This window comes from Osmerus eperlanus, chromosome 1, assembly GCF_963692335.1.
Source record: "Osmerus eperlanus chromosome 1, fOsmEpe2.1, whole genome shotgun sequence".
NCBI lineage: Eukaryota > Metazoa > Chordata > Actinopteri > Osmeriformes > Osmeridae > Osmerus > Osmerus eperlanus.
Window position 1 is genome coordinate 21,122,408 of NC_085018.1, and position 23,257 is coordinate 21,145,664.

The following is a 23,257-nucleotide window of genomic DNA, read 5'->3' on the forward strand; positions in this document are numbered from 1 at the left end:
ATAGGAAGTACGGGAGGAGAGATGAGAGAACACCAGGCAGGGTTATGTAAATGTATTAGTCTCTGTCTGCCTCCCAGTTGGAGCTGATAACAGCAGCCCTGCCGACGAGCCCGTAGCGCTGGCTGCTGTGTCACCTTCATACCGGTCCCCCTTCCTTCTGGAAGGCAGGAGTCCTGTTGATACAGCTGGCTGGAGAAAGCAAGCCTGGAGCAGTGCGGCCCACCGTAGAGCTGGAGGGAGCCCTGAGCTCTCGTTCACTGTGGCATGAACTCAGGCACCCCAGAGCGCTCTCTCTCTCATTTTCTTTCTCTCTGTTCTCTCTGTTCTCTCTGTTCTCTCTGTTCTCTCTGTTCTCTCTGTTCTCTCTCTCTCTCTCTCTCTCTCTCTCTCTCTCTCTCTCTCTCTCTCTCTCTCTCTCTCTCTCTCTCTCTCACAGAAAAGGTTACACTCTCTCTCTAGTGTCTGTTTCTTTCTTTTTGTTTCTCCATCTTCAAATTCTTCTTCAGTTGGTAGTGTTTCTGTAGCACAGGTTCAATCTCATTCAGTAAAAAACAAAACACAAAGGAAACGTTTGATTGATTCAATATAACTGTCTAAAGGGATTCTATTCTACTGTGTTGATTTCTCATGTAATGATCCTTTCTGTATGTCAGCCCTCTCTCCTCCTCCTCTCCTCTTTCCACTGTCTGCTGGGGTATCATTCATGCTTTCTCTGATTTGAGAGTGGTGTCAGTTGTCGAGTCCTTCGGACGATTTATGTGACAGATTAATTCTCCCATTTCCACTGAGACACGCTGTCACCACCACCCTCTCCTGCCTCTGTGATCCATCACCTCTCTCTCTCTCTCTCTCTCTCGCACGCACGCACGCACGCACGCACACACACACACACACAAATAGACTGCTCGCTCAGTTTTAAGACAGAGCGTCTCTACACAGGCTGGCAGAGTATGGGCATCACCTTGGAAGTGTTCCGTGTTCAGCGACAGGCTGCACTAGAGATGTGTGAAGTGAACTGCTGTTATACTTTAGAGATAGATTAAGTGTGTGATTGTGTGAGAACGATTTTGCTTGTGTGTGTGAAATGTCATTCTGGGATTGGCACATGGATAGAAGGAGATGCTGGCAAACCATAATTCAAGGGGGAAAAATGTCCCCCTATGGTATGCAGTGTGTAATGTTAGCTTTGGGCATTCCTCTCACACATGTCCGGTGTTTCCTCCAGAACTGCTCCTTGAAGCCACCACTTAGCTGGAAAGCTCCTGTCAACACCAAAAAGCCTCTCTCATGAGACGGCACATAAGTCCCATTAAAACTAGTGTTTCCACCAGATTGCAGAGGTTTTCTCTCACATAATGATGACATTTATATGTCATCTGATTAGAGTTCAGTGCAACGTTTTTATGTTTGTCTTTGGGTCTCACCCATATTCTTGTGTGATCAGTTTTTATAATGGAATGTTATTGGCCATTATCTCATCAGAAGCAAAAGCAAACCGAAATGCTGCTGATTCTTGGCTTCACAGGAAGCCATCTACCCGCCGGTAACCCCATGTGAACCTTTGTACTTTATCACCTCCACACTTGCTTTTGTTTACAATCAAAGCTCTGCTGAAGCGGAGCTTTTTTTTATTCCCCTCCCTCCCTCCCTCCCTCCCTCCCTCCCTCCCTCCCTCCCTCCCTCCCTCCCTTTTTTTTTTTTTTTTTTTACAAGACTTCAATAAAGGAAGTGCTCCTAGTCTTGGTGATTTCCCTCGGAAGGCGGATAAATCCTAGAGAAGGACCGCGTCAGCAGGTCGCTGAAGGGCCGTCCTCGTCTTCATTCCGTTTCATTGATCCCGTGTCCCTGGTGTCCCAGGTGTCCCTGGTGTCCCAGGTGTCCCAGGTGTCCCAGGTGTCCCAGGTGTCCCTGGTGTCCCAGGTGTCCCAGGTGTCCCTGGTGTCCCTGGTGTCCCAGGTGTCCCAGGTGTCCCTGGTGTCCCAGGTGTCCCAGGTGTCCCTGGTGTCCCAGGTGTCCCAGGTGTCCCTGGTGTCCCAGGTGTCCCAGGTGTCCCTGGTGTCCCTGGTGTCCCAGGTGTCCCTGGTGTCCCAGGTGTCCCTGGTGTCCCTGGTGTCCCTGGTGTCCCCAGGTGTCCCTGGTGTCCCAGGTGTCCCAGGTGTCCCAGGTGTCCCAGGTGTCCCAGGTGTCCCAGGTGTCCCAGGTGTCCCAGGTGTCCCAGGTGTCCCTGGTGTCCCTGGTGTCCCAGGTGTCCCTGGTGTCCCTGGTGTCCCTGGTGTCCCAGGTGTCCCTGGTGTCCCAGGTGTCCCTGGTGTCCCAGGTGTCCCAGGTGTCCCAGGTGTCCCTGGTGTCCCAGGTGTCCCTGGTGTCCCAGGTGTCCCAGGTGTCCCAGGTGTCCCTGGTGTCCCAGGTGTCCCAGGTGTCCCAGGTGTCCCAGGTGTCCCTGGTGTCCCAGGTGTCCCTGGTGTCCCAGGTGTCCCTGGTGTCCCAGGTGTCCCAGGTGTCCCAGGTGTCCCAGGTGTCCCAGGTGTCCCAGGTGTCCCTGGTGTCCCAGGTGTCCCAGGTGTCCCAGGTGTCCCTGGCGTCCCTGGTCCCTTCTGCCTTCTCCTCCCCTGGTCCTGGTCACGGTCCTCTCTGACGCTGCTGTCACGTGTGCACCTGTCCTCCCCCAGATGACATCTGAGGGCTTGAAACACAGCAGCTCTGACGGGTCTGGTCTCTCTGAGCTTAATGCTTGAAACACAGCAGCTCTGACGGGTCTGGTCTCTCTGAGCTTAATGCTTGAAACACAGCAGCTCTGACGGGTCTGGTCTCTCTGAGCTTAATGCTTGAAACACAGCAGCTCTGACGGGTCTGGTCTCTCTGAGCTTAATGCTTGAAACACAGCAGCTCTGACGGGTCTGGTCTCTCTGAGCTTAATGCTTGAAACACAGCAGCTCTGACGGGTCTGGTCTCTCTGAGCTTAATGCTTGAAACACAGCAGCTCTGACGGGTCTGGTCTCTCTGAGCTTAATGCTTGAAACACAGCAGCTCTGACGGGTCTGGTCTCTCTGAGCTTAATGCTTGAAACACAGCAGCTCTGACGGGTCTGGTCTCTCTGAGCTTAATGCTTGAAAATCCCCACCTTTCTAAACACACGTCTCCCAGACATCTGCATTCCTGCTCTTGCGTGAGATTAAAAGTATATACAGTAGCTCTCGGTTGTACCCTGGTGTGCTGTTGGTGCGTTCCTGCAGAGTCGTTCAGAAAGGAGATGAGTGTGTGTCTCTCTGCATTCCAGGGTTCTGACTGTGTGGAATGAAACCATCACGAGGATGGAGGGATGAGGAGAGACAGTGAGTTGGTCAGAGAAAGCTCTGGAAGAAAGAGGGATAAAGCTAGTTAAAAAAAAGGGTGAGAGAGGGAGAATGAGAGACGCAGAGAGATGGAGAAGGAGAAAGAGAGGCCAGCTCTCTGAGCTTAAGCCCAGCTGAGACAACGTAGTAAAGATGATGACATCTTTTCCAGTGAAAAAGCTTTCATCCGTTTAATGGCCCACAATCCCCTGGGCCTACATGCCGTCGTTCTCCTTGGCATCGCTGGCGTCTCTGCCCTGGAAGATTCCTCTCCCTGCTGATCTCTAATCCACCAAGCATCATGCCCACCATGTTCACCTCTGTGCACACACACCGCTACACACACAAACGCACACACACTCATATATATACACACACACACACACACACACACACACACACACACAGAGGGCTCTAGAAGATATGGAGAGGTTGGAGATGCAATTTTAATGCCACTTTTCTATTCTCAGAACATCCTCTCCCAGACACAGACAGACAGGAACATACAGGGGCCATGTTGCCGTCAATCCTAATCTCATTCAATCATTTAGCAAAATGACTCTTATCGCCCGTTCAACGACCACTCACACACAAAGCACAATGTGACAGTGAGTGACAGTCAGGGAGTAGGAATGAAGCTGAGGTGTTGTGGTGCAGTCCAGCGTGCAGGAGGGCATGGTGTTGATGGACCAGTGGTACCCCCCCCCCCCCCCCCAAAAAAAAGGGCTCTGGCCTATAGGAAACCCTGACTCTCCAGGGCTGAAGGGCTCTGGCCTATAGGAAACCCTGACTCTCCAGGGCTGAAGGGCTCTGGCCTATAGGAAACCCTGACTCTCCAGGGCTGAAGGGCTCTGGCCTATAGGAAACCCTGACTCTCCAGGGCTGAAGGGCTCTGGCCTATAGGAAACCCTGACTCTCCAGGGCTGAAGGGCTCTGGCCTATAGGAAACCCTGACTCTCCAGGGATGAAAGGCTCTGGCCTATAGGAAACCCTGACTCTCAAGGGCTGAAGGGCTCTGGCCTATAGGAAACCCTGACTCTCCAGGGCTGAAGGGCTCTGGCCTATAGGAAACCCTGACTCTCCAGGGCTGAAGGGCTCTAGCCTATAGGAAACCCTGACTCTCCAGGGCTGAAGGGCTCTAGCCTATAGGAAACCCTCAATCTCTGATGTCAGGCCCAGCCAGTGGCGCTGTGGCTGGTCTGGTATAGGGGGCTGGGTGGGGGAGGGGGGGGAGAGGGGGAGTTCCTGCTCACTCAGCACATTCCCCAGTAGGGGCACATCTGTGGCACAGGTTCAGCCAGCCCAGCCCTGCCCAACGTCACTGGAGCCCTGCCAGCACACACACACACACACACACACACACACTTCCGGTTACCCTCCCCTCTGATACCCTTGCTTTCTTCCTCTGGTCAACCCACCACCACCACCACCCTCAGTATACTTTCCCCCCTCTCTCCCTTCAATAAACTCTCTCCTCTATGCCTCCACCCCCTTCTGGACACCCCTCCCTCTCTCCTTATCCTCCACAAGACTCATTTGCCTTACATAACAGATGTCTCATTCCCAGACAGAAGTTGTTCCCAAACACAAGTCATGGCCCCGTGATTCTCAACCGAAACTTGAACTGCTGAGTCGGGATATGCAAAACAGGCACTAGACGCACTAGCATGCAGTTCTAGTCCAGCAGGTGTAGTACACTTACTGAGCACACTATAACTCAAAACGCACCCCATTTTGGGGTGGGCCCCCCAAAATGGGGAGGGCGGGGCATTAAATCAGAGAGCTGCTTCCGACATGGTTAAAGTAGTTACTTCATTACTTATTCAGCAACCCTATAACAAGCCTAACAGCAGCCTTATTTTCCTCAGCCTCCGTTTTCAGGACCAGCTGCTGTCTGTGTGTCCCTAGGCAGGAAGGAGCCCCAGTCCTGAAGCAAACAGGATACTCCTGTAGGGCAGTAAAAACTGTGACACACTTATCGTGACTGGGATGATCTGGGATGAGTCACAACTCACTTGATTATGGTGCTATGAAAGATCAGTCAGTTACTTGGTAGCTGAAATGATACAGCCAGCAGCAGGCTTCATGCTCAGAACAAACTTCCCACATGAAATTACAACTATTAATCTGCTATTAATGGGGCATTAGAAGGCTCTGTTGGGGGTTTCCTCGAACAAGGCAGCAGTTACAGAGGCTGGATTGTACGTGAACTAGGGTGTGCTCAGCCTCTTAGCTGTCTCGGATGCTATGCACGGATATTAAACTGTCGATGCAGTCACCCTACTGCATTCTGCAGGTGTGTGTGCTTGAGCACAGTTGTGTGTCGCATGTGGATGTCTCACCCATGCATGGTCGCAGTGAGGAATGCAGCTGTTAACTTAGTGTGTGCGCGCCCCCTCTCCCCGCCGTTCCAGCAGAACCTGTTCAGAGGAGTGTTTACAGGGCTTCCATTACCAGCCTGCTTCTCCCACTGCTCTGGAATTTGCTCGGGCCCCGTTGTGTAAAGTTCACATTGCTCAGCGGGCCAGAGGAGAGAGGCCTCTGGAGTCTGCCATCTAGCTGCCTGGGTTTGGTGGAGGATGCCAGAGGGCTCTGTGCGGACGGAGTCTGGCCAGTGTCACCTCCTTGCCAAACACCGGCCTGTGTCCTCTGTCCTGATGTCAAATGCTGTGAAGGGACGCCTGAAGAGCCAGCTCATGTCAGGACACAACCCTCTAACCCACGCTGGCTGGCTGTCTAGCTGCCCACCTGCTTAGCATTCAGACAGGATGAGCTCAAGCCAGTGCAGTCATCGTTTATAGTGTTTGTGCGTGCATGCGTGTGTGTTCTTGACCTGTGTTTGTGTCGGCCTGTGTGCTTGAGCGTGTCCATGTGTGCGCGTAGTTACAAAACTGCCCTCTTTCTTTTGCTGCATTAGACTTAATTCACTTCCTCTGGCTCATTGGTTACCGCCTGCTCATCATGCTAGCAGGAGCATTCTTGAAGCCGCGCCGGTTATATTTAGTGCTCTGTGCTCCCAACCACACAGTGATGTACATATGCGTACACTCTCACACACGCATACACAAACACACAAACACAAGAAACTTTCCTCATAGATTCTATGACATAGAAGAAGCAAACTTTGTATTTAACAAGAACGAGAAGCAGAAAAGGTATTTTACAGAGCGTTTGGTGAATTGTGTTAGAACGTTGTTGTGTACAGGCGGTGTTTTGAAGCCCCTGATCCTGCCCCTCTGTTTGGTTGCTCATCCTCTGTGTTTATGGTTCATGGTCAAGGCTGTGTGTGGGGAGCGCCTCCTAATGACACTCCCCCTGCTGGTCAGTGTTACACCAGTCGTTGGGCTGTTGGCTGTTTCTGACCCAGAATCGGGCCTGTATCTAACCAACATTGACGGCTGCATGGCTTCTGGCTTGCACAGCTTGTAGTCCCTACCTCCCCCCCTCCCCCTTCCCGACCCCTCATGCAATATGTTAATACTGTTTGTATGAGTATGAGGGAGGCAGAGTGGTGTGTGGAGGGGATGGAGGATCCTGCCTTCTCTTTCAGACAACACAGAGGATGACATGTCACATGACCGCTTTGTCTGTTCACAGAGGGGGACATATGTTTCACTGACACACTCCTGTGTGTGTGCGTGTACATGGAACCTGTATTGTGTGTGTGTGATTTAGTGTGCCTGTAAAACAGCCAATATTCTGTGTTAGTGACCGACAATTAGACAGCAGAGCAGATGGAGTTTGAACCAGGTCTCTGATATAAAGAATGGGTTCCTCTGTTTGTGTGCGTGCAGCATCCTGCTCGACTCTGACTCAGCATCATGACAGGAACAGGAAACTGGGTCAGCCATGCCCGCTCCAAGGGTCAGGGAGTGAGGAGGGGGAGAAGAGGAGAGAGGTCAGCAGAGGAGGTGTGACTAGAGGGACGTATGAAGATGGGTGAGGAGGGGCGGCAGCCATAGCAAATGAACTGAGGAGAGAGGGAGATCGATGGTGGTATAGATTGATGGATCGATGTGTCCTGTCTGAAGCCTTTTGACTGGGAGGACAGATAGAAGGACAGGAACATGGAGATGGTGTGCTGGGAGCGAAGGCTGCCAGGCACGCCCCCACAGCAGGCATCTCCAATGACGTTGAGTGACAGCCGCCCCCTGGTGGCCGTCTTCATAACTGCCTCTCGGCTGTGTGTGGCTTCCTGCGGACCTTATCAACACCGTCTCTCTCAGTCAAAGACATGCTCCCTGTAGGCCAATTAGGAACCGATGAATCTTCTGCGACAATCTCTTGGCACAGCAAACAGAGCTCCTTTTAAAGAAAAGACGTGAGATAACCAGAGAGAATGATGATTCTCTTTCCCTGCCCGACCCCCCCCCCCCCCCCTCAGTCTGTATCGACCAGAGGGGTGAGAGGAGCTGCAGGGTGCAGCACTTCATAGCTATCACACTGAGGGACTGGGGACGCATCAAGCTACTCCTGATTAAACCCCAGCAGTCACCCCTTTACCCCACAGCGAGAGGGAGGGGAGGTAGGGGGGGAAGCAGGGGCGAGGGAGGCCAGGAGGGAGTCTGTAGTCTGTATGTATGGTAATGTCAAGCAGGGAGCTGGTAGGGTGTTCACTAATCACTACCACACAACCATTGGTAATCATGCTGGTGTAGCTTGCCTTCTGTCCTGTGATTGAGATCTGAGTAACCTTAGTTGGCTGGGAGGGTTCAGGTAATATACTGGAACCAATCCACTCGAGTTGGTGTGGTTTGTTTTGGTTAAACATTAGCTTATTTCCCAGCGATGTAACAACCATGACTTTTGTGAAATGCAATACCTAACCCCTCTACTACAAAGCACTGTCTAACTTTCTCCTTTTCTGCTGACGGATATTTCTTCATCTTAAATCTCATACCTCGTATATCTAATGTGTGTGTGTGTGTATAAACTCAGCCCAGCACTGACCAGCACTGAATAAACACTTTGGCCTTGGATGTTACCAGGGCTCCAAATTAACATCTTCCCGTCTTATGTCTATATGTTAGGATTTTTTTTTCTCCTTTTGTCAGTTACATTAGCCATGTTGGTCCCGTTATCGGCCGTTCAACCACTTTCAATCGAGTACTGTCAAGTTTGACGATGCGCAAGACATAGAGCTCCACACATGGGCGGTGGCAGGGTGTGGCTCTATGGGGGCTCTTGGGCTACAGCCACACCAAGAATTGTGTCCCCAGCCCCACCATGAAACAAGCAAGAAAATTAGGTATTCTATTGTGTATGTATTCACGTTGAAATTCAGACATTGATTTGAGCCCCACAACTTTATGGATTACTTAAATAGTGTTGCAAATAACCTAGACCCATGTCAGAATGTCAAAATGCAAAAACACAAGAATTAACATTTTGGGACAGTTCAAGTTCAGTTTGTAACGGTTAATTTTGCACTTCGGAACGGTACTATGAGGGAAACAAGTTAGTTGCAAGCCCTGGATGTTACACACTGCTCTTTCTCTCTCGTTTGCTCTCTCTTTGTCTCTCTCTTTGTCTCTCTCTTTTTCTCCTTTCTGACTTTCCTTCTTTCTCTGTTTGCTGGTTTTCTGTCTCAGGTCTTCTGAACTCTGCTCTGTCCTGTTTCCATATTGCATCCTCCTGAAGCCTGGGGCCGCTTGCTGCCACCTGAGAACTAGGAGATTGATTCTCCTATTGGTCCTAAATGGTGCCAATCGTGTCAATACTGAGTCGGTGGTAGACGTGTGATTAGCTTCCGAGCCCTCCCACCAGACGGTCAGGAAGCTCAACATTAGCAAAGCAAATCCACTCCACCAAGTCTTTATCCCAGAGATGATACCCTGAGATCCTCTCCTAGTCCCAGCCATCGCTCCAGGTCATTATCTGTACTTTGTGGATGAAGGTTGGACATGTCTGGACTCCCCCCTGTTGACTGTAGTTGAACACTGTGGAGGATGAAACAGTGTGTGTGTGTGTGTGTGTGCAAGCATGTGTTTGTATAATCAGGTGCACAGACTGTTGACATTAGCTCCAGTTTGGCTGTCTGAGAGTGATCCATACTCTTGTGTTCTTTGCTGTATGCAACACTGTACACTGTCTGAACACTGTACAGATTCTGACGTAAATCTCATGAACACACACACACACACCGGTACAGACACTATGAATCTCAAAAGCCTGTATGAGCCCTTGCTGGTCTCTCTCATGGATCATAGGAGGAAATTGACATGTCTGCGAGCAGAGATCCAGCACCTGAACTGAATCCAGGGAAGCATATTTTCTCTGCGTGGAGGACTCCGATCAATGAAAGCAATCTGGAGCCTGGTAAACAATCCCAGGAACCTCAGTCGAGCCACGATACCATTTTATGTTTCTGTACATTCCTGCTCTCATCTCATCTGTGTCCATCCCCAACCCTCACTGTAGATTACTTTGTAATGTTGCACGCCCCTGGCCCTCTGTTTAAAGCACAAGTAATCAAAACTCAATTTAGGTTCTTTCACCTGAGGTGGGAGTGTGAGGGGAAACATTCCTACCAGAGAATAAACATATCCATCATCCACAGCTCTCCGTATCAACACACCCATGTCTGCAGGGCACCTATTTTCTTCCAACTTTAGTTATCGTTCCTGGAACAAATACAGGTTGGTTGCTGGCTAATGAGAAAAGGTCATCCAGCTTTCCAAACAGTAGAAACATGGAAGTGAGGTGATCCTCTTGATGTTGTGTTATAATAGTGCTGCAGTGCTAGTGGAGGTACAATGCCAAACACCTGAGATACAAGATCTGAGTTGATGTTATGTATTGTGTGTTTGTGTGGCAGTGGGGGTTTAATTCCACTGTACATCGTTTCCTTAATTTTTCATCTTACCAATAAGAAATTCTTATGTTTGGCAATTTTTTATTAAATACAAGTTACCATTAAAATATGAAGTACTGGTAAGTAGAAGAAACTGTAGATTTACATTTTTTTGCAGTTTGCACATTTCAAAAACTCCCAGTAGGGGGCAGCAATCTAAGCTTGCTTTGGCCACAATGGAAGCCCGGCTAATCTCACTGGGTTGCCATGGTGACAGGGCCCGGCTGTGACGCAAGCAAGGCTTAATGACGAGGAATAGAGGGCAGTGTTGAGCAGTGTTGAACTGAGATATATTTACACACACACACACACAAACAGATGGAGAGTCAACCAGGGAGAGAGATGCCCAGAAACACACACACACACACACACACACACACCTGGTCTCCTGTCTTCTCCAGCAGAATAAATCCTGTGTCTGCCCTGCCATCTTTGGTTATTTTGTAACAGGGGAGGCAGACTGTTTTGTTCAGCAGCGCTCTGCCCAGCCAAACATGGCAGTGCCTAAGGACTTGGCTCATACAGTCTGGCACCCACCATCACTGTGTTGCTCCTGTCATTGGTGGGTCTCTTGGACACATCCTTATCTTAAAGGCTTGTTTTGTTTCTGGTGCAAAGGTATGGGTCCTCTTAAAACGGTTTGAGTTCATTGAGTAAACCTGTCAATTCTCTCCGTTTCCACTCATGTGGCCCAGCTAGTAAGTGTGTAGAGATTTTGTGGCTGTGGCTTTTTCCATGATGTGAATAGAGAGACTGCAGTGGGCTGAGTGGAGGGTTTGAGTGGTGCCATGGCTGGGTCTGCCTGTCTCAATAGCTGTCTGGGGGATTCTTCTGGCTGCCTCATAGCCCTTCTCTCGCTCTCTCTCTCTCGCTCTTTCTCTCTCTCCTTCCTCTCTCTCTCTCTCGCTCTTTCTCTCTCTCCTTCCTCTCTCTCTCTCTCTCCTTCCTCTCTCTCTCTCTCTCCTTCCTCTCTCTCTCTCTCTCTCTCTCCTTCCCCTCTCTCTCTCTCCTTCCTCTCTCTCTCTCTCCTTCCTCTCTCTCTCTCTCCTTCCTCTCTCTCTCTCTCCTTCCTCTCTCTCTCTCTCCTTCCTCTCTCTCTCTCTCTCTCCTTCCTCTCTCTCTCTCTCTCTCTCTCAGTTTTTATCTGTCTTTCCACCTCTTTCTTTCTCTCTTAGTCGCATGTCTCCTTGCTAAAACCCCAGACGTTTTTAGAGGGCTTAGTAGAGGATATATAGGCACTAATTATCTGTGTGAGGGGAGATTTGGGTACATGTTTGGGGGCCAACTGTTGCCTCTGCCCTCCACCCCTCCTCCCACCCCCCCAGATGGACTGTAGGGCTCCTGTCCCTTCAGCCGAACTCCAACCATCCGAACCAAGCCTAGCAGGAGCTTTATAGGAACACTGTCCTGGAGGTCTGGACAAGCCAGCAGCTTTCAGTTTCCTGTGGGTGGCGTCCCTGTATGTTCAGGTCCAGTCCGTTCACAGTGACCCTTAATGGGCTTATGGTGTTACTGGTCTCCATAGCGCAGTGTTGTGACTGGCAGGGGGCTTGGAGGAGTTTAACTGCGAGCTTGATGACCTCTCCTATATGTTTGTGTACATAGTATGTGCTCTTCTGATAAAGTATCCCCAGGCATTAAGAGATGCTGCGCATGTTGGGGCTTTATCCAGACCCTTGGTGATTACCTCCAGGACAGGGGGCTTGCTCTCCCTTCACACTGGGGTGTAAGCACAGTCTGGGGCCTGCGTATGTGTGTGTGTGTGCGCGTGCTCACCAACATATGTGTGTATATGTATGAGTGCATGTACACCACGACATGTATCGACAGCTTTTCTCAGGTGTGCATTAACTGGCTTTTGTAGGCTACATCTGCTTCTCACCCTAACAGAGTACCTCAAACTGAATGTCCCCCTCAGTTCTGCTGGCATGGCCGGCCTGGTATTGGTCAGCATTTACAGATTGCCGACCCTAGAGATAAGAGGCAGCAGGATGGATGAGCTTCTCTTGGTAATCAACATGTCCTTAAGTGATTGCGTCCCTCCTATATCAATCAGACAGTCCAGCTTTCAATGCCCACGTCACCACAGGCATGTGGCTCTGCTTTGAAGAAAGCTGTCTCATTTTCTTTAAAAGGTTCCTGGTTTAATCAGGGTGGAGTCCGAGCTGCTGGCAGGATACGCAGAACTGGATTAGGGGCTCTTGTGACAGCAATACTGCATACTGCTAGGCTAACCCAGGCTAGCTAGCCTCAGGCCTACAGTACCTGGGGAGTCTGTTCCATTGATTCTAATGGAGACATGGCTACGTCCATTCCGCTGTTGTCAGTATCGATATGCTGGTGTGGGTGCCCTCTCTGCCCTGCTCTGCTCAGACTGCCAGGCATGCGACTGTAGGTCTGGGTCTACCACAGGGGGCTGCCCCTCTACCCCTCTCCCCAGGAAGCAGCTAAATGGTGTGTGTGTGTCCATGCAGTGGTCTTGCATGCATGAGGTCGGAAGCTTTATTGGCCTGAGTAATGTCTGGCAACCTGTGTTGCACGGATTACAGCCCAGGCTGGATGGCAGGGGGCCAGAGGCTGAGTTCACTCCCAGGAATAGAGATGTTATACTGGCACTCACCACTCCCTGCCCTCCACTCAAGAATTCCCTGTCTGGCAGAGAAAACATGGCATTTTACAATTTTACTGTCATTTGTTAAACAAAATGAAGCCAGAGGGAGGCCGAGTCCAGATTCCCATCCAAACTGTTATGTCTCTGTAACTGTGGACCTGTTAGCCTGTGGTCTGTAGTCTCAATGTGGCCCTCAGTCCAGGACGCTCGAGTGCTAGACTAGGCTAGTAATCTAATTAAAGATATGCCGCTAAATTTGCCACATGGTCTACACACTGTGGAGGAAATCTGGGATTTTCTTTCACAACACACACACACACACACACACACACACACACACACACACACACACACACACACACACACACGTGCATACAGTTTCCATGGAAACCAAATCCAGGGCTTTTTATCAGCTAAACTTTGTTGGGCTCATCAGTCATTCAGAGAGGAATGTGTTGGAATGTGAAATATGTTTATTGGGAGATGGGTGTTGTATGATTGGAACACAGAGACACATAGAAACTTCTGGAAGGCCTGTTGGCTTGGGATTGGATCCATACACACCCACCGTACGAGTATTGACAGCAGATGGTCTAGCTGTAGGAGGTGGATGCACTATTTTAACAGACAGATGTTCAGATCGGCAGGCAGGCGAATTGATAGGTAGGCAGACAGTAAGCCAGCCAGGCAGACATTCAGATCTGAGACATCCGGCAGGAAGGCAGACAGACATGTACCGTATTTTTCGGACTATAAATCGCACTTATTTAGACATTTATTTCACAAAATCCAAGACCAAGAACAGACATTTAATCTGGAAAGGCAAGTTATTCAACTACACAATAGCACACAGAACAACAGGCTGAATAGGTGACTGGTATGTTAACGCAGTGGTTCCCAACCCTGGTCCTCAGGGCACCCCTGATCTGCATGTTTTAGATGTTTCCCTGCTCCAACACACCTAATTCAAATCAAATGGTCATAAGCAGGCTTCTGCAGAGCTGGATAACGACCCATTCACAAGCTCTTCTCCTGTCTGGCCCCCCAATGGTGGAATCAACTCCCCACCTCCGTCAGAGACACTGACTGTCTCCACACCTTCAAGAATAGGCTCAAGACGCACTTGTTCCGGGAGTACAACGGCACTTAGGAATGATTGGCTGGACCTGATGTTTCAGGATCACAATGACTCTTATTGAGAGTCGTGTTGCTCTTGTTGGTTAGTTGTAACTGACTTAAAACTATTGTACTTGCTGTGTAATATATTTTTGCTGCTTGCTTTTCCCCCACACAGGTACACCCTTGCACTTTTGAGGTTCATGTTGTTAAATTGTTTAATTGTAACTTGTTCAACTACATGCTCTTATGGTTCTTCCCTTTGGGACTTATTTAGTTTTCACAATGTATGCTTCATGTTTTGGCTACCCGCAATGTTTGGGGCTATCTCGTTGTTATGATCAGTGACCTCGGCACTTTTGTAAAACTCTTTTGGAAGTCGCTTTGGATAAAAGCGTCTGCTAAATGCATAAATGTAAATGTAAAACATGCAGGACATGGGTTCCCTGAGGACTAGGGTTGGGAACCACTGTGTTAACGTAACACATTAACAGTTATTCAGTTACACAATAGAATAAAGAACATACCTGGGAGGCTGAATAGGCTAAATTAACATAACAAGCTAGCGAGTCCAACAAGCAAGTTACCGGTAAACTAGTTCACCAAGCTCCCGATCTCATTCCACATCACTGAATCCGTTGAACTCGTTGGTTCATGTCAGTCAGTATGAATTAACATTTAAAAACATGTTAAATTATATATATTTTGATATATAAGTCGCACCTGACTAAAGTCGCAGGACCAGCCAAACTATGAAAAAAAGTGTGACTTATAGTCCAGAAAATACGATCGGTAGGCCAACAGATTGACAGAAAGGTAGTTGGAGAGGCAGAGCAACAGACAGGCAGGCAGAAAGTTGGGAGGTCTGGGAGAGAATGAGAGTCTGTATTGGAAGAGATCCGAGTTTGGAGCCAGGTTACCCCTTCCATGTGACAGAAGATGTGCCATTCATTTCCACACAGACAATTATCCTTGATGTACATTCACAGTGTAGGTGTTTTGAAAGCTGGCCATGTAGCTAGGATAACTGGGACTACAAAGACGATGCCTCGGCAGCCATCTTGTCATCAGCGTGTTGTGATGTGGTTAACACATGGCTTCCTGTTTGTCCTGCAGGAAACAAGCTGAACAAGGACCTGAAGCACTATCTGAGCCAGCGCTTCCAGAAGTCCTCTCCTGACCACGAGCTGCAGCAGACCATCCGAGACAACCTGTACCGCCACGCCGTGCCTTGTGAGTACTGGTCCCTCCTCCGTCCATCCCCCCTCCGTTCAGCTCTTATCTCATTTCCTCTGGGTGCCGTTAAACAACATCCATGTGGATCTATATGTTGTGACCCCCCCCCCCCTACTCCCTTTTCCTGTACATGTACCCTGCTACACCAGCTGATGAATGGACTCTCATCAGCCTGGAATTTTATTTCAGCCAAACGCTATTTGATTAGAGTGAGCTGGGCCTAGAGCGCTAGCGGTCAATAGAGCAGAAGTCTCTGCCGAGGCAGGATCAATGTCGAGTGATGAACCACATGAGGTCTTGATCTAAAGAACATGCCCTTCCTAACCCTTTCCTTAACAGCATTGTGGATTCCCTTGGTCAGTCCCAGTGGTGTGGGGACTAGGGGATAGGGATGGGACTAACCCCCAGATCAAATGTGCTTTGTAGCCACAGAAAAGGAGAGACGATGTTCTCTCATGTCTTCACTCGCTCCACGTGATCACAAACTCTGCTCTCTGGAGACAGAGTTCCCTGGGGGGATATGACCACAGCACGCCTGACACAGAGAGAGGTGGAAGAGTAGGGGAAGGAGGGGGAGGAGAGGAGGGGAGGGGAAGGGAGGGGAGGATGAGCTGAAGTTGTCACACTTTCTAGCTAGAGTGCTGTCCTCTAGCTCCACACAATATTGCTGTTGAGATGTTGAACCCATTCACAAAGTCCCGTGTTTGAACACCCTGTGTTTGTTGAACATTTATTCATTCATGCTCATTATTTGTTTGCCCAGGGCAGCTTTGGCAGAAAGTAAATGGACTGATATAGCTAGCATAGTACCACATGCTAGCTATCACTTCTCTTAGTCACTCTCTTTAGTCACTTCTCTCTCACCCAGCCTACACGTTCACAACACATCTACTGTACATGATTTAAACATGGCCAGGTTATTTGCCGCTAATTGCTTTCATTGGTGTATTTCTCACATTATGAAAGATGTCTGCTGGTTCCTTCTCCCAACAGTAACACCAATCCCACTCTCATTATTTTCATCACAGTGGCTTTCCATTGATTTGTTTCATGACCCTCTTAAGCTAATTGCTCTCTGTGTGTGTGTGTGTGTGTGTGTGTGTGTGTGTCAGTGGCTTAGTCACATGGGCTCTACAACATTTACCCTGGTCGCCATATGTTAGCCAGAAGGGCATTGAGTTTGTGGGAGTCTGGTCATCCCCATGCATTGTTTTATCAAATTTGTGGTCGAATCTTAAACTGATTGAATAATTAAATTGTGTGTATGAAGATAACAATTGAATTTATTTATGTTTATGTTTTAGCACTGTTCCGCTCATTCCTGGTGTGTGATGGTCTAGATCTTGGCTGGGATCACATGGGGCGTGTGTGAGCCATGAGTAGGATTTTGATTAATGTACAAAAGCATCTGGAGGGTACAGATGGAGGGCTGGGGCCTGGAGGTGGGATGAGCATTGAGGACACTGCCCAGTTCAGACTCACCCCCGACTGGGGAGATTGTCCTCAGACTTCCCCTGAATTCCACCATCCGAAGTTGTGCACTCCTTTTTGTTTAACAAGCTGAACCCTTGAACCGCTTGACCAGCCCCCCCCCCCCCCCCCCCCAGGGGGTTTAAATGACATTGGAAGAGTGATGATGGGGACATGTGACCCTGATTAAGAATGACTCTCTCCATCTCTGCCTGTTACTTCCAGTGTCACCTGCCAATAACCGCCCCCCCCCCCCCTTCTCCCCAGTATAGGATGGGAAACAGTCTGACTTCTGACAGGAATGTAGAATTCGGCTTACAAGACAAAAAACTATTGGCTTACACTGTGTGTGAGCAACATTGATTAAGCTGATGGGATTTGGAGGGGACCCACATGGTTATAATCAAATAAGTCCCCATGTTTCTCAGCGAGCTATGTCTCTAGTGGCTCGTGAAGTCACATGCTCAGGAGCAGTTGCCTGTTATGACCCACAACTGTCCTGTCTCTGCCAGTACAGGAGTTTGACGAGGGGAAATTCTTCTGTGATGTATCTGCTGCACAGATACAAGAATATACACCTTAAAAATAGGGTTACTGATTGATTGAGTTCAGGTGAAAATGATAGTTATTTTGTCTGCAACCTCGAGAATTCAGAAGATATTAGATGATCTTGATTCTGCCCTATAAGTGGTGTGGTAATATAATAAGACCATACTTTCATCTCTATACTGTATTAGAACTGAATGTGTTTGTAAGCTTTAATCTTGGTCATTAACTGTGATTAATAGATTTGGAGAAATAAAAACTTGAAAGGAAGACAAAGAGACCATGCATTTAATAGAACTGATGTATTAATGTATTAATAAATCGCATAAAACAAACATGCACATTATTCAGATAACTTAAACCGGCAATTTGGTAGGGCACATGCAAACTGGTAATGAAAAGGATAAACAGTAAAAAAAATTCTACTCTTTCTCCTTCTTTTGTCCAAAACAAATAGTTTGCTGCTCAGAAGCTCTCAACCTTGACAGACACAAACTTCTCTTCCTCCTCCTCCTTGATGTTCTCAACAAGCTCCTCCTCCTTAATGATCACCAGCTCCATGTCTTCCTCTTTGACGCTGCTGTTCCTATGGCCCTGCAGTCTTACCCGAGCCAGAAGCCCTCTACCTGATGCCCACGGTTCTCCGTCTTTGAAGCAGTTGATCAGGTGGTCCTCACTGCCATCAGGGGCCACTGTCAGGCCGCATGCCTTAAAGGACTTCTTCAAGAGTCCAGGGTCCATCTCGCTCCACACCTTGAGGACCCAGTCCACAAGCAGGCGGGGAGTTGGACCTTTCAAGTGTCCCTCAGATGTGTATTCTTGGTCCGAATCTCCTGTCATCCAGCCGTCGTAGCAGTCCTGAAGACCGGCTATGAAGGGCTGGTTCCACATTATGTCGGGGGCGTGGATCCATTTGGTGCAGCCGTCTGGGATGACGGCTGTTGTCAGGTGGTAGCCCTCCTGGAGCTCCTCTGTGGTGGCAGTGCTGGTGTGACAGCAGCACGAGTCCCAGACCAGGAGACGAGGAGCCAGGCTGATCTTCCCCAGGATTCTCTGGAGCCAGTCTGCGGCCAGTCTGTCATTCATCTTCCCCTGGTGGTTGGAGGCCACGACAACGCCGTTGATGCCTTGCAGGGCCTTCGCGTCTCGGACCCGTTTGAAGATGACGTAGGGCTTCAGCTTTGTACCGTCCGCTTTAGCGGCCAACACCACAGTTACGTGGCTTTTGTCTTGGTCTGTGGCTCTCAGTGGACCACTGCGCTGGTCTTCAGTTGATCTGGCCGTGTCAAACCACACTTCAGTCTCAGCCATGGCTATTATGTTGTTGTCCTTTATTTCTTTCTGAGAAATCGTCTGTGTCGTGACCATTAAATAAGACACCAGCTTGTTCATGACTTCCCCGGCATCTTCTTGGGGAGCTGCAGTGCTGCGCCGGGCCGCAAACCCATTGCGCAAAAGGAATTTTTCCAACCAGCCCGCACTGGCAGTAAATTCAGGAGATCCACCGTCATTCAGGGTGGTGTAGAGCTCCTTTGCTTTACTCCTGATCATCCTTTGAGACACCATCATTTGTTTGGACCGGAGGCCCTGGATCCATTCACACATCTTCACCTCCAGCGCATCGCTTTTCTTCTTCCTCCCCCCACCCCCTAGCCTGGCTCTCTTCTGGTCCAACTGTGACATGCTTACAAGGTCATCTTTTTGACTTTTCCAATCTCTCACTCGTTTTGAATCAATATTAAAATGTCTGGCAGTTGCCTCTCCTGAATGTTGCTCGGCGTAGTTGATGACCTGAAGCTTGAATTGGATGTTGTGTTTTCTTTTGGTTTTCCCCATGGCAAGTGAAGACAACTTCTTTTCAGGGTAAGTACCTGATTCTGATTCTACATCGCTTGCAGTAAAGCTGTCAAACTTACTGTCTTCTGAGTCTGAATGGAAAAGAGCTAGTAACTCCTCTGATAATCGTGGCCTAGTTGCCTCTGCATCGTCCTCGTTTTCACTGTCTGAGTTTTCTGCAGTAGCTTCACCGTCACCTGGCATGACTCCCACCTTTCTAAAACTGTTGACGATGGTACTTTGCTTTACTCTATTCCATGCGGTCACCACCCACAAACAGGCATCTGAAATCTTTGCCTTTGTAAGTTTTCCTGCTCGAGTGAATTTGTGCTGGCCTTCACTCATCCACTTTTCCCACTCCTCTCTAACGTACACCTGAAATAAAGCAAAAGTGGTTTCTCAGACTTATAAAAGGGCTCGACAAATTGAATATCATAATGTCAACACTGTAAAATATATTATCTTACCTTAAATGCGTGGTTTACTCTGACATCTAATGGCTGAAGTTTACGTGTCAGGCCTCCAGGAATTATGGCTAGGTGTAAACGCTGTTCTTTTATTTGCTTTCTGATCTTCTCAGCCTTGTGTGCTGCCATAGAGTCCATAATGAGGAGACCTTCCGGATTTAAGAAAGACCCTGGGCGTTTTCTCCAGCAAACCTTAAGCCATTCGCTCATCACTTCTTTGTTGACCCTGCCTTCCTTGTTACACATGACAACGCAACCAGAAGGAAACTTTTCTCTGGGCATGGTGACCCGTTTAAAGATTATACACGGAGGAAGTTTAGTGCCGTCTGCCATGCAACTTAGTACGGCCGTAAAATGGGTCCTCTCTGGTCCTCCAGTTGTTGTGACTTTCACAGACTTTTCACCAACACTGGCAACTGTTTGGGGAGCATCAAAAAACATGGGTACTTCATCCATGTTCCCAACTTTACTTGGTGGGAAATTGTGTTCTATTATAATCCCATGGACAAATGATTTAAAATCCTGTACTTTTTCCTCCCAGCCATCAGGTAATTTCTGTCCAACAGTTGTTCGGGCTCTGATAAATAAATTGTTCCTCTTCATAAAGCGGAAGCACCAAGATGGGCTACACATAAAATCCTCATGTCCCATTTCCTTTGCCATTACACTGGCTTTTAGTCGAATGGCTACAGTACTCACGGCTCTCCCGGCATCTCGCTGGGCAGTGATCCAGGACGCCATATTCTTCTCTAAATTTGGCCAGCGGCAGCGTTGGCCTCGACCAGCAGCTCTGGCAGTGGTTTTCTGCTTTTTCAGGACATCTTCGCGGAGTCTCCACCGACGAACCAGGCTTTCATCTACTCCATGTTCTCTTGCTGCGGCACGGTTTCCTTTCTGTTTCGCAAGTTCAATTACCTCCAGCTTCATGGAATTTGTATAAGACCTTCTAGAAGATGATGGCGCAGCTACAGAGTCATCGTGAGGCATTTTTTATATTTAAACTTTACTTATAACATGAGGGAATGTGAAGACAATGTGACTGCTAGGTTCAGTCTGCAGTATTTATACAGATACATTTGAATTAAACATTATCAAAGAGTTGAGGCATGAGTTTAAGCATCTGGACAGTGGCACATCATTATTTTGTATAGGTCACTGATTAACTACTTATATTTTCCTAAATGTAATACTACTACATTTGGCTTCTACTCCCCCCCCCCCCCCCAACCCCTATCTCTTTCTCCACCTCTCCTGGAGCTGCTCTTTTAATAGTGTTTTTGTTTTGAATTACTGTTGAAACTTTAAAAGTCCCTTGTAAAACAGCGTTTATAAGAGAGATGCACGACCGTGTTTTCTATCATACCCTGATTCCTATTGGGAAACATCAGATTCTTGTGGGGAAAAGATTCGCAGTACTTTCAATCTGGCTATTTTTCTCCTCCAATCTTCCTGGCGCCTTTCAGCTTCTCTGTGGTCGTCGCTTAGCATTCACAATCCCCTTTTCCTGCCCTCTTTCCAGCGTCCCTCACTCCCGCTGCTGCTGTACAGCGGCTGCTTCTGTCTCTGTCACTGCAGCCTCTGCTCCCTGTCCCCCTCCGTTGTTTCGCAGAGATTGTACCGGAAGAAGAATGCTGCTGGAAAACTCCTGTGTTTTTGTCCCTTGTTTTGTTTCGAAGCCTCAGAATCTCCGCTGTAGTCTCGGAAGCGGCAGAATCTCCGCTGCAGTCTCGGAAGCGGCAGAATCTCCGCTGTAGAAAAGCACGTGGGCTTTGTCCGCACAGCTCAGCTTTCACAGTTGCTTCCCCGCTCTGTTTTCATTTATTATGTTTTTTTCTTTACACTGGTGATCCAGCATGGTGGCTAGCTGATAGATAGGCTAGAGGAGTGGCTAGATTTGTGGGGGTGGGGGTTACAGTAGGGCTGGGGGAGGGGTTTGGGGTTGGAGAGGGGGGGGATGGGAGAAAGGAAGGAGGAGGTACATGAACACACTCTCGCATCAGCACAAGCTCTACTAGCCTAGCACACTGCTACATCTTTACTAGCCTAGCACACTGCTACATCTTTACTAGCCTAGCACACAGCTACAGGGACACATTGTTAACTTGTGACATGTTTCTTACCCATAACCATATTAGTGTAGAGTTTGCTAGTGATGTGATGCAGGCAAATGTGGTGGTTTAACAAGCCACCTGAATGTGCGTGTCTCACATGTGGAAGCTGCTAAATAGCAGTGAAGATGTTTCTGTAGACAGAAAGGTCACTGTTTCCAATGTGTCACCTCATCTTGCTATCCATTTAGATGGAAGGTTGCTAGCTTCCATGTACAGTCTGTCGGTCTGTGCTTAAATGCAGTTCTGGACCCTTCCCCCTTAGAGAACCTGTCTGCCCCCCACAACAAGTCCATCCTTGCCTCAGCCTCTCTTTCTACCACAGAACTCTGTTTAGTAGGGCTCAACTTAAGTGCTTTTTAGTACTTTTAGTAGAAGTTGTTGAACCTTTATTCATTCACACTCATTGTTTGGTTTCCCATGGTAGCTTTGAGTTAACCGACTTTAATAAAGACAGTGAAAGCACGAGGGCACCACAGAATGCCCCTGCTGTCACCCAGCGCACGCATTCAAACCACAGCTACCTTGACCAGGTAATTAACTGCTAATTGCTTTTTCTCTTTGATTTGAAATGGAGCCCCATCTACAATTTTCTTCTTTAGACTGTGCTGTTCCACTCATCTAAACTAAGTTCAGTTTCCATTGAGTTTATTCATGACCGTGTCACTGTGAATTGCATAGGGTTTTTCACAGCAGCTCTGCACCATTTCATCTAGTCGCCAGTCAGCCCGGCTCTGTTATTTTACTTGAGTGTGGTCATTCGGGCCCTTAATTTTATTAATTAAATAACCTGATAGGCCTGTATTTGATCTAGAATGGCCACACACTCAAATGTGCACCATCATGACTGTGTATCCACTGATGCAATAAAGCACAAAGGTATTTTGTGCCATGTCACTATGTGACATAGGATATACTTGGACTAGAGCACGTTCAATTACGTTGTTTTGGATAACTCTGTGTGTGTGCATATCAGTTCCTATCCTTTTAGTGTGTAGGTAGATACAACAAGCCAATACTGAAAATTCTGTCACAACATGGATACACTATCATCAGTTATAACGGATAATATATTGGTGACAGTACCTTAAGCTGACATTGTGGTGACAGTCTATCACACTCTAAAATATATTCTTTGTTATAAGATGTTGCAAGTCGTTAATATTCGACTGCAAGTGAGTGATGCCCAGGGCCTATATGTTTCCCTGGGCATCCCTCTACCTGATCCCCAGGGCTACACATAGCTTATGGGAGTGGGATAAAGGGGGTGAGGGTGGTTCTGGTCCCCAGAAATAGTAGCTTCCCTGTTCTCGCTGTTCCACCTGTGGGAGGTAGAGCAGTCCTGGAGATGCTTCTGCCCTCATTTTTCCAGACTTTGCTTTGTGAGATGGTGGGTTTGTTTGGACTGTAAACGTCTGTGGAACGCTAATCTGGTCAGGCTGAAGGCACACAGTAAAGTTTTACAGACAAGAGTTTAAGACGGATGTTTTGAAAATGCATAATGTGTTTTATCTTCATTGAATGAAAGATTATGTAGTTGTGATGTTTCCAGGCTCTCTGCGTGCTATGAAAGCCGTGTTTCCATCGCAAGTACCTGGAACTTGTCCACCTCATAACTACTTTTGAAGAGAAGGTTCCTTCATCCCATTGTTTCCACCGCAGGAACTTTCTCCAGAAGATTA

General features: G+C 48.3%; 2 protein-coding genes across 2 annotated transcripts in view; one reads left to right on the top strand and one right to left on the bottom strand.

Moving 5' to 3' along the window:
• The window catches only part of magi1b (membrane associated guanylate kinase, WW and PDZ domain containing 1b), an 87,403-nt gene that overhangs the window by 12,892 nt on the left and 51,254 nt on the right, over positions 1–23,257 (top strand). The window contains 1 exon segment of the mRNA XM_062469840.1: positions 15,029–15,145. Within this exon segment, the coding sequence (XP_062325824.1) occupies positions 15,029–15,145 (117 nt within the window).
• LOC134026828 (uncharacterized) lies at positions 17,452–21,333 on the bottom strand. Its single transcript, XM_062469817.1, has 2 exons — positions 19,468–21,333; positions 17,452–19,375 (listed from the first exon to the last, which is right to left on the bottom strand). The coding sequence occupies exons 1-2, from the start codon at positions 20,452–20,454 to the stop codon at positions 17,630–17,632; spliced, it is 2,733 nt and encodes a 910-aa protein (XP_062325801.1). The 5' UTR covers positions 20,455–21,333; the 3' UTR covers positions 17,452–17,629.